General features: G+C 42.0%; 1 protein-coding gene across 1 annotated transcript; it reads left to right on the top strand.

Moving 5' to 3' along the window:
* The first annotated feature begins 1,167 nt into the window (after positions 1–1,167).
* Positions 1,168–11,616, top strand: xk (X-linked Kx blood group). The gene is made up of 3 exons (XM_004081513.4): positions 1,168–1,923; positions 7,061–7,323; positions 9,487–11,616. The coding sequence occupies exons 1-3, from the start codon at positions 1,679–1,681 to the stop codon at positions 10,401–10,403; spliced, it is 1,425 nt and encodes a 474-aa protein (XP_004081561.1). The 5' UTR covers positions 1,168–1,678; the 3' UTR covers positions 10,404–11,616.
* The last annotated feature ends 542 nt before the right edge of the window (positions 11,617–12,158 follow it).

Below are 12,158 nucleotides of genomic sequence, written 5' to 3' on the forward strand. Positions count from 1 at the left end.
ATGTCTATCGTAGCTCTGTTTTTATTTTTTAATCCTGGAAACCCAAGGGGATACACTATGCCCCTCTTTAAAATTTGCACTTGATTTTTTTTTTACATTTAATTTTTTGATTTAATTTTTCTTTTACTGCTGTTAATTGCTGTTATACCTAAAAAAAAACAAATAAAAACTTATAAACACATTTACAGAACATATAGGCCTAGACAAATGCATCCAAAACACAGCGATGACCATCAAAGTTTTACACATAAACACATAAAGATTAACAGCAAAGTGCACATTTAAATAAGAAATGGTAAACAAAGAATATGTTTAAAAATAATGTTATAAACAAAAGAAAAAATATTCATCATAAAGGGAAGTAGAACTGTGGTGTGCTTTGGGAGTATAAATATTTTAAGAGCTTTAAACTTAAAATTGAGAAATAAATGTAAAATAAATAGGAGTGATCTTTCTTGAAAGTTATAAATTCGCAGTATTTTCCATTTTTGTATTATAAAAACTAAAATAAGTATAGTAAATTAAATTAATTCCATAGTTACTGTCCCAACTGGTTCCAGATCTGGAAATAAATACCCAATTCACAAAAACTGAAGGACAAATTCAAGTGATTAGTTGCAAAAACGACATTTATTATCAATATTTGATATAAAGTTTGGCTATGCACATGTTTGTTAGGTAAAATCATGTATGCAAAATGTATTAGTAATGCAAAATTTATCTAGGAAAAAAAACACCACTCATTTGATTTGATTTGATTTGAAATGGTTTATTTCAAGCAATCAAATAGGAATAATACACAAAAACGTTACAATCATCAGTTATACATTCATACAATGACGAATTAAACTTAGGATAATTAGACATATTAATAAATATTGCTTGTAAGGGAGTGGAAGGAAGCGAACTTATATAATCCCACCCCGTTTTACAGTAAACATTTTATTACATGATTTATCATTATCCGGTTCATAACTTTTATCAGACAGAATTAAGGATCCTGAAGTATCAATAAAGCACATGACAAAGATGAATTACCTAAATTATGTAATAACCTTTTAGAAATTTTCTTAGCAAAATTCGATCAAGTATCAAAAGTTAAAATATGTGCAAAATTATGTTACATTAGGAAAAAAGTCAATTTTTCAATTTTTGGAGCAAGTGAAGTAATATCATTAGAAAATGGATTTAACCATTTTCAATAATTAATTAATCATTTATTTATTCATGCCAATTAACATTAAGGATATTTTTCCAGAAAATTAGACCTCCAGGTATGATTTCTCTTTCTTCACACATTATGTTTATTATTACTGCATTTAAAAAAAAACCCAAGATATTATATTTATTTATTATCAAATGAGGGTTCATTTGAATTGCAACTTGCTGGATCCCTTTTGTTCCGCCAGCCCCACCCCCTCCCCCAAAAAAGTGCTGCACTAATTTGATCATGACAATCATCTGCAGAGCCCCCTGCAGGATCTCCCAGGAATCACACCTGCCTTTGCCCACCTCCTGCCTGCCTCCGCTTCAACAGAAGCTGTGCGGCATCCGGATGCCGAAGCGCAGCGCCGTCACGTCCAGCTGGACGCCTGACAGACGGCTCCCTGCTCCCGGTATGGCCGCGCGCGCCCGCAGCGAAGCCGCGCCGCCCGGACGGATGGCGGAGTGAGTGAGAATGCGCTTCCCCAGCTCCATCTTTGTGTCGGTGTCTCTGTTCACGGCCGAGACCACGGCAGCGCTGTACCTCAGTTCCACATACAGCTCCGCCGGGGACCGGATCTGGCAGGGGCTCACGCTGCTCTTCACGCTCCTGGCGTCGGTGCTCGTGCAACTCACGCTCACCTTCATCCACCGAGACCTGAGCAGGGACCGCCCGCTGGTGCTGCTGCTGCACATCCTGCAGCTCGGTCCAGTCGTCAGGTTGGTGTGGCTTCATTCTCAGTCCTGCGTGGGTCTGTCAGTGCGCAGGGACACAGGGGTGTGCGCCCACGCGCGTGCCAACCCCGCTTGAGTTTGTGTGTCTACGTGCGTGCGCGTGTGTGTTTGTATGTGTGTGTGTCCCTCTTATCAAGCACATGATGATGTTGTATTCATCCCCTCCCTCTGCGCGCGCTCTGATGTCTGTGGCATTCAAACGGGAAGTGCAGAGCTGATCAATCAATCATCGATATGTCCCATCACAGCTTCTCATCGGGGGTTGCGGTTTACGCACAGCGCCCAAGGCCGCTGGATCGCTTTAGTCTCTGTTAAACGGCACGGTTCTGCTCCTAACGCAGTCCCGCGCGGTCCAACAGAACCCCCTGTGAGTCTAAGCTGCAGGAACGCGAGCTGCGCGCGCGCGCGCACATCACTGCTCCAAAAGAACCAGACAACGGGATATTTTTCTGAGTGCATTAAAAATAACCCCTCATCTTCAGGATTTACAGGCACACCTGCAACTTTCAGATCGTCTGAAACATTTGTTTTACGGAGGAGCTTTAGGAGCTTAGAAACAAAAAACAAAGGGCCAAAATGAATTCCTTTTACAACAAAAAATCAGTATTCTGAGATTAAAGTCAGATAATTGGGGGGAAAAAACCTGTTCATAACTTTTTTCCAAAGTAAAAGAAGCGAATCTATAGATATAACAAGCAGTAGCAGCTTGATAAAGTTTTTAATTAGTGGATTAATGGAGGAGCTTATTTAGTTGACCACAGACTGACAGAATTACACCACTCAGAAGGACTTAGTGATATTGTGTAAAACTCAGTGGATGTCGTTATGCTGTTTGTTTCACTAGACAGATTTTTGGTATATGGAGACTATTGTACTGGGGGGGATGTATGCACCTCATCTTTACGGTGGCCCTGAAGTGCAAACCATTCAACACATTTTTAAGACCACAATGACAACAAAAAAGCAGTATTAGACACCAGTTAGTTAATTTTTTTATTTTAGTTTTCCGTAGGAGCCCCTAAAGGGCCATTAAAGAAGAAAAAAAACTAACTGGTGCGCACCAGTTAGTTTTTTTTTTTACTTAAAAGTTTTGTTTTTACTTTAAAAAACTTTTTTTTTTAACTTCAATTTCTTTTTCTCCTATGGCCCTTTAGGGGCTCCGTAGTATTACATTTCAGAAACCAAAACTTAAAAAAACAATAATGAAAAAAGATTTCAGAAAACAAAATTAATTTCCAGTAAAAAAAATGGAATATTAAATATTTTTGTATCGAGTGATTTGTTGAATGGTTTGCACTTCAGGGCCACCGTACATTTTTCACATGATTGACTCACTAGTGAGTCTTACTGTTGGGGGGCAAAATCCCCCAAATTTTCCCCCCAAAAAACAACATTTTCCAACATTCTGTGGGTGTAAAAAGCTGATTTTGCCAGGAAATCCTTCCAAGTTGATCATTCAAAGAGCCACGAACACATGATGTCGCCTACCGGAGGAGCAGCACCGTCTGGTCATGGCGCGCCTTCAGGTTGGCAGTAGGCAGGCAGACGTTGCAGGTGTGTCTCAGCAGACTTGAGTGGTGGCCCGCAAGTGGCAAACCACAACCATGACCTGAACCTCAGGAGCAGAAACCGGTTTGCAAATGTACCGTCTGGGCAGGCATCATCATTTTTAGGAGAATAAATACCAAGCAAATGAAAATTGTGTTTCTTCTTATTCATTGTAATTAATATCAAAGGGAACTTTGACACGTTGCATTAAAATTCAGACCAAATAGGAAAATCAAATAACAATATCCCTAACTTATTTTGAGTGGTGTAAATATAGAAGAGACATTGGTTTTTATAAATAAAACATGAAGTTTCACTTTCTCATCCAAAGGGAAGCGAAACACACACTTAATGCTGCTACTGAAACCTGTGGGGTTTTTTTTGTTGTTGTTGCGATATTTGTGCACATTTTCAGGTTTTATGTTCATTAACTGATACTTTTAACCAATTTACAGCTTAAGTTAAAGTTGAATTCATATTAAAGATGGAATTTATTTTCTGTCTGTGCTTTGCAAAGCTGGAGTGTCACATGTCAGACACTGTCCAATGTAAATGATTGCATTTGCAAGTCATTTAAATGATCGCTGTGTTTCTGTGCCCTCCGAAGCATTTTGAAGATGGGATCTTTCCTGTAGGACGCAGATGTTTTTTGTTGCTTTTCCGTCGCTCTGACCCGAGTCTTGTTCGTCTTCTGACTCCTCGTAGAACAGCTCCAGGAATAGCACAGGCCGCTGCAGGCGGCTTATCTCTGACAACAGGAGCAGAGAGGGGAACGACGCTGAGCATCTTCCCCTTATCCGCCTGAAGCAACACTTATAAACAAAACAGATATAGACCACAGACAGACAGACAGGCAGGCAGGCAGACAGACAGACAGACAGACAGACAGACAGACCAAGGCTGTTTCTGTCAAAGCGCTGTTTCAGTTCTTCATATTGAGCTTTGAGCCGAACAAAAAACCCGCTCTCCTTTTCTTTAAGCTCTGTGGTAGATTGGGAGGATCTTTGCCTTTAAGGTGCATTAACCTTTAGACAGACACACTTACTTGTTCGGGGCTTTACGTTATATTTTCCTCTGTAAAATAATTTGGAATTAGTTCAGTTTAATAGAAAACTGTCATGGTTTGTGTTTCTTTGTATTGGCTTTTGCTTTCCGTTTTGTTTCTGTCATGTTTGAGTTCTGTTTCCTGTTTTATTTTGAAAGTTTCCTGCGTGTCATGTTTTTCAGTTTTACTTCCTTGGTTCCGATTTCTCCTGATCGTTGTCACCTGCGTCTTGTCAGTCCTTTCTGTATCTAAGTCTTGTGTCTGCCTTCCTCTTGGGCTGGTCCATTAACGTCTCTTCCCTCTTCCATGTTTTCATGTTTAGCTCACAGTAAATTTGGTTTTGTTTCCGCTTTTTGTTTAGTAATAAACCCCTTGCCCTGGAACTGTGTGCCTCCCGTCTCTGCATTCTGGGCCCTTCATGGTCACCAACCCTCCCTACCTGACAAAAACAGACGCCTGTGCAGCAGGTTCAGCTCACAGGAAACTATCATGTGCCACACAGGACAGCAGATTTGAATTGATATTCATTTACTTTCAAACTCAAAATAAAATATTTAGACATAACAAACAAACAAACGTACACATGTGAAACGAGGACGCGCTGTTCTTGAAAGCACTTTTAGCATCCGGTGTTTACTCTGGACTGTCGTTACCCAATACCAGCACATGTTCCTACAGTTGGAAGAGGCTTGATGCAAAGTGTTGAAGCAGTGCAAATCTCCTGAATCTTTCTCCAGGCTTTTCCTTTCACAGCACTATTCCGATATATGAAAGACTCGGTGTCATAGAATTCTGTCCTAGCAATTATTGATTTCTCCTCCACGATCAATTTTCAAATGGATGGCGCTTCCGTGAATGAAAAGGGACGCCATCCATATGTCACTACCAACTCCAAGTCCCTGGTTATGATTATGTTTCTATCTGCAGAAAAAATATTTGGAATATTCATATAGAAGATTAGAGGCTGCTTCAGTAGAGGAGGTTCAACAAAGATAAAGATCTGTGCAATTAGATGGTTTTGCAAGTTCAGATGAAACTATTCCCCCCTTTGTGGACTCTGCAAGCACATTTGCATAAAGATCCATTTAGAACTCTACCGTTCAGAAGGGAACATGAAGTCATTTGTTTGCTGTGGAGTTTTTCCCTTCTACAAAGAAGAACATACGGAACAGCCTAAAATAGAAATGGCTTTGTGGAATTACAGAGAAATTGCTGTTTTGCGCTGAATACCCAAGATTGATATTTTTTAAAAGCAAAGTACATATTTCTCCAACACTTTGCTTTTATTACATTAGCCTACACTGCTAGGCTACCTGCAGACTAACAGGGTTGGTCAGCAGACTTTTGTTAGCAATATTAAACAAACTAAACCTTCAATGGATCAGTGCTGGTATCTGGAGAATAATAAACTGCTGCTTGGTATATCATACCACCCTCAAATCAAAGGTAAACCTTTTGAACACCTCAACCCATCCGAGCTTCCATTCTGTCTGAGAAGCGAAACAGATTAACTTAGGTATTTCACAGAGGGGTACTGTGAAACGCCACTTAAAGGACGGAAGGCAATCGCGGCCAAATCCCATCTGAACACTGTAAACTTTGGAGATGACTTTCATACCACCTTTATTGGTATTTACAATTTAAACATCTCAAAGCCCAGAAGAAAAAGATGTAACATCAACGTGCAGAGATCAGAGGATCCCTGAAATGTTTATGTTTGTAGGCAGAGAATAAATTCTTTTATACCACGGTCCGGGTGAATACTCTATTCTGATTGGCTGCTGGGTGTGCATTAAAAAGTGATAAACCACGGTGTTACCACGCCAAAATAAGTAGTTCCGGTCACATAGCATAAATCTTCTGTATCACTTCGTTGGCTTCTCTAAAACAAACTTTAGCTTCATCATCTGGACAAAAACAAGCAGTAAAGTGATAATACACGCTTTGTCGGCCATTAAGCCTTACTGAAATGGTATGTTTTGTAACCCTTGTGCTATAGGCAACATTGGGAGTTGGGTCATCTAGACCCACTAGACAGTGTTCTGAACCTTTTTTCTTCAATGATTTGTGATCTTCACTGGTGTCCATGGATTACATGAAATCTTTCCACCTTTATCCACCTTTGTCATGGTAGGGAGAACACGTCAATGGAAGGGGGGGTCATAGGATGGCACAAGGGTTAAGCTAGAAGGTTCTTCAGAAGATCTACAGCAGAAAATCTGTGCATCCATGTGGAAAATTTGCTCCAGTTAATGTATTTTTATTGTCGTGTGTTGAGACCCATTAGATAAAAACGGTTATCGTCCATGAAGTAATCCCTGGCGTAATGAAATATTTTGGTACTTTCAGATGTGAGGGCCTTGAGATGAATTAATAAAAGGAGAATTTTATTCTTTGTTGATGAATTCCTTCACATCTGCTTTTTTAAGGAAGACTGTGGCCTTTAAACAGGGACTCCAGTGTATGAGATCTTAATGAGTCACACAGCAGCTGCAACTCCTCGCCGTCTCTCCTCCCCTGCTCCTTCAGGTGTCTGGAGGCGTTCTGCATCTATGGCAGCGTGGGCCGCATGGAGGAGCCGTACGCCAGCATCACCAGGAAGAAGCAGATGCCCAGCGAGGGTCAGTCTGAGGAAGTGGAGCGGCAAGTGGGGCAGGCAGAGGGCAAGCTGTTCACACATCGAGCGGCTTTTGCTCGCACCTCCGTCATTCAGGCATTCCTGGGGTCGGCCCCCCAGCTGACCCTGCAGCTCTACATCTGTGTCGTCCAAAGGGGCGTGTCCATCGGAAGAGGTGAGGGCTCTGCGATATGCTGATGCAGAAAGCAGAATATGATGTTTCTTTGGGTAGTTGGGTCAAAATAATCTTGAGGGAAACTCAGGAGTAGGTTTTAAACTGGGACAACCAGACGATGCTTTAATTGGGGCAAAAGCCCAATGATTAAAAAAAGCATCCTTTCGTATGCAGCCGTTGGGAATCCAATGAGGATCAGAGATTCGGGCTGGTGGGACCTTTACAGACTTTATTGATTGAGCCGGAACATTTCAATTGAAATTTAAACATTTTAGGCAGCAGATTTGTGAGCTGCACATCCCACGATGCAGATTTTGTCTTTTCCTCACTTCCTAAAACACTGAGATCTGGAGATGATGGAGACCAGTGGAGGTCTGACAACAGTTTCAAAAGTATTTTCAGGGAGTCACTTTGAGTTTATTCAGGCGTTGTGGCTGCGATGATGAGGGGATAGTACAATGTTGACATAGTATAGTTACTCACAACACTGAGGTTGACTGCAGCCTTTAAAGTCTCCCAGACCCAGTGGTCTTTTAATCATGATTGTGCTATTTTCAGACAAAATTCAAAAACCCGTGTCATCTTCTTGGACACAGTTTCTGCAGAGCGGCAGTTAGTTGTTCAATTGCTAGAATGGAGCGGAGCGGGAAGCTTGTGACCCGCCCAGTGTATTTTCCACATCACAAATACAATCTTTTTCAAACTGCATATTTTAACTGCTCTTGATGATTTGACAATGATTTGATTAAATAAATACTCAATAATATCATTATGATCTTAATTTTCTTATTTTTCTTTCTTTGTCCTCCATTATCTGAAAAATGCCACAAACGCATTTTAAAAACACCAAAAACACAATTTTTTTAATGGGTTGGGTCTTAAAAAAAAAGTGAATTGCATTGAAAGCTAGAGGTGTGGGCACATAACCCAAACCATCATACTACCACCACCAGCCTATGCCATTGGTTTAACGCAAGTAGAATTTCTCTTGTTTTGTTTAAACTTTTCAACTTTTCTGTGTAAATGGTGATGCTAAAATCAAGACAAGACAAAAATTTTTGATTTTGTTGAAACCTCATAGAAGTCGACGTTTTGAAAATACTTAGTGGACATTTCCCTCTTTTTCTGTAGAACCTAGAAATCGATAAATGCTTGAAATTCTTTGGGTATCGTATCAACTGATGATCAAGCAACCTTCAAAACTCTTTTAATTCTAATTTTTCCTCATTCTGATGCTCAGTTTGAACTCACCTTAACCACAACTGAATGCAGGAGTTTGCTGCCTTGTGATTGGCTGTATATACTGCTGATAGGAAGCTGCACCCAATCAAGTGTCTGTTAAGCAGCTAACATCAAAAACTAAAATGACATGGGTCATCGTGTGGACACACAGGTATTCTGGTTAGCATATATAACATGGAAACCGCACATGGACCACACAACCCACTTTGGATCATGTGTGTGTGGTTAGAGTTACAACCGACTTCCCCACTTACAGGTTTGAGCAGTTCTCAAGTTGGTAAAGCCTAGAAATCCACGGCAGTGAGTCGTAAAGATGTGAGAATGTTTATGATTGGAGTGTATTTTTGTGAATGTGCTTTTTTGAAGAGTTTGAAGGGCAGTCTTGGTGACATGTCCTATTTTATAAAGTTTTCCAAACACCTACTGTATCTCTAATCTAAAATAAACTAGTCTGTACGGGTTTCTCGTTTCTCTTTTTCTGTTCTTTGTTAAAATCCCACTCATCTTTTGATCTGTGTTCCCAGTGGTCTTTTAGTTTTCTTTATGCCATCTATGACATATTTTTGGCAGTAGCTAATTAGAAATTCCATTCGGACTTGTGGGGCGGAGTTTTGGCAGCCCCGTTACCCCGAAAGGGACAAACGGAAGAAGGTGAATGAATACACTTCTGGCCCAGAGCAACCCCGCCCCCCCTTCCCTTCCCGGTTACTCAGAAATGCAATTTTGAGCTTAATTTTCTGTATCTATGTCTTGCATCTTTAGAAAAAAGCCACAAGAACATGTTACAAACACCAAATACACCAATTTCCTCAATGTAGGTTTTTAAAGAATTCTTTCACTTGGCCATAAATGGATGTCTTAATCTTGGGATTATAGGTCTAATTTATGTTAATCTCTCTTTTATCCTTTTTTCTGTGTCAGGGACCCTGATGGTGATCTCCCTGCTGTCCATCGTGTATGGCGCCCTGCGCTGCAACATCCTGGCAATCAAAATAAAGTACGACGACTACGAGGTGGACGTGCGGCCCTTGTCTTACATCTGCATTTTCCTGTGGAGGAGCTTCGAGATCGCAACCCGGGTGGTGGTCCTGGTCCTGTTCAGCTCGGTTCTGCAGCTCTGGATCCTCCCGGTGGTTTTTGGCAACTTTCTCGTCTTCTTCTTCTACCCGTGGATCTTGTTTTGGCAGAGTCACTGCCCGTTCCCGGAGAACATAGAAAAAACCCTCACCAGGGTGGGAACCACCATCGTGCTTTGTCTTCTCACCTTCCTCTACGCTGGAATCAACATGTTCTGCTGGTCAGCCGTGCAGGTGAAGCTGAACGACCCAGACCTCATCAATAAGTCCCAGAACTGGTACCGCATGGCTGTTTACTACATGCTGCGCTTTGTGGAGAACGCCTCCTTGCTTCTGCTGTGGTACGTCTACAGAACGGACGTCTACGAGGTGGTCTGCGCCCCGCTGCTGGTTCTGCAGCTGCTGGTGGCCTACGCCACCGCCATCTTCTTCATGCTGGTCTTCTACCAGTTCTGCCACCCGTGTCGATGGCTCTTCTCCTCCAGCATGACCCAGGGCTTGTGGGATTGCTCGTCCCTCCTCTGCGTCACGTGCAGGTCTGCGGCGCCTCAGAGCCGGCCGATGGAGAAGGCCGTGCCGGAGCCATCCCCGCAGAAACACTCGGCCAGCGACCGAGTCAGTGGCAGCACAGATGACCTACCCGACGACACGTCCTACGACATGCTCAACGACACAACCTTTGACATTCCTAATGAGCCAGAAAACAACACCGGAGGCGGGGCCAATGGAGATCTAAGCCACAGTTTGGCCTGTAACGTTTAACCTTTAATATCTGAACTTTAGCTCCAGTCTTGACGTCCTTTCGTAACTCTTAAACTGTTTACACAATCAACATAACTCCAGCTGATTCTGAAAAAAAGCAGCTTTGCGACACTTTAGGTTAGTAAAGGTGCACGGCTGATGTAAAAAAACGCTTTCCTCTGCGACAGAATCAGCAGATTTGTGTGGATCGCGAAGAGTTAAGCTGTGTCGGTTATTTAGGTGTTGCCGGCGACATCTCCGGTGTTGAAAGGCTAAGGACCAGCTGACCTCACGTGCCATTCAGAAATCATCCACGCCTTCAAAGTGCCACGTGAATCCGCACACACCAAGCACACGGGAGTCCTTCAACGCATGGAGGAAGTGCTCGCCCATCATTGGTTAACCTCTCATGCTGCAGCCTCCAGTAATAAACCCATAAACTCCATATGCTGCATCATTAACCGCAAGGAGCGGTGCGCCTGAACTCCTCAAATGATTGTATATTTGGTGTCTCAGACGTTGTCTGATGGTTCAAAACCAGGGGGAATTACCCTCATCGCCAGTTTTATGGCTGAAAGCAATGTTGTTGTTTTTTTCTTTGTTTCAATCCTCGATAAGAGCTTTAAAAAATGAACAGATGCTGATGTCGCGCTTTTGCTCTTTTTTTCATCCACAAGAGGCAGAAGTCTGTTGGATCACTAGTCCCGGGAAGCACAGGCATGTCCCACAAAGCTCAAACGCTTTCTGCACGTTTATAACCATAAACAAATGAATGAAATGTCTTTTGGGTACAGATATGCCATGCCTCAGTGATGTGAAATGCTTAGCTAACGCTGCTCGCGTTATCAGCTTGAACCATTGACGGTATATGAGAACTGGACCGAGCGAGTGGGACGTCACCCGTAGAAAATGACTTACTAACAGTTCCAACTAAATGACGTTAATAAGCCGCCATTTTTCCACGGTATGGACGTTAGTAAGCAGCGATTGGTCCAAGTTGATCTGAGTCAATATTTCTATGGCAACCTCTCACCAATCAGGAGAGAGCTTGTTGGAAGTTCACACCCCTACCACTTGAAAGCGAGCTGGGAATCAAACGTTTTGAACATGTGATGTGACATCACGTCCTTTTACGGAGGCATCTGATTGGTCAGTTTATAACTTAACTAAAAATATAGCATTAACCCTTGTGCTATCCTGGGCACTTTAACATTGGGAGTGGGGTCATCTGGACCCTACAAGACAGTGCGCTGAACTTTTTTTCTTCAATGATTTGTGATCTTCACTGGTGTCCATGGATTACATGAAATCTTTCCACCTTTATCATGGTAGGGAGAACACGCAAATGTAAGGATCGGGTCATCTTGACCCCATAGGATAGCAAAAGGGTTAAAAAAAATTGGATAAGCAAGACCATGAGAAGAAAAAAAAAGCTAGCAGAGCAAGAATGGTTATTCTGAGTAACAGCTGTTGACTTCTCAAAAGAAGTCTGTGGGATTTTTGGAGCCAGCGGGTTCTTCCTGTATGGAACTCATGGGGGGGGGGCGGGGGTCTGTCCAGTTCTCCTATCATGTCAATGGATCAGACAAAGAAATGAATTGCTTGTAATTAACAAAAAGTGTATCTTTTAAACTGTTCATTTGCTTGAAAGAGACAATGTTTGCACCTTATTAGCAGCAGCCTTTTGTCAGATCACAGCACTGCCCTCTGCTCTTCCTACAGATGAGTAACACTTATTTTACATTAAATGAATGAACACAAACCTTCTGGTTTAAA

This window comes from Oryzias latipes, chromosome 21, assembly GCF_002234675.1.
Source record: "Oryzias latipes chromosome 21, ASM223467v1".
NCBI lineage: Eukaryota > Metazoa > Chordata > Actinopteri > Beloniformes > Adrianichthyidae > Oryzias > Oryzias latipes.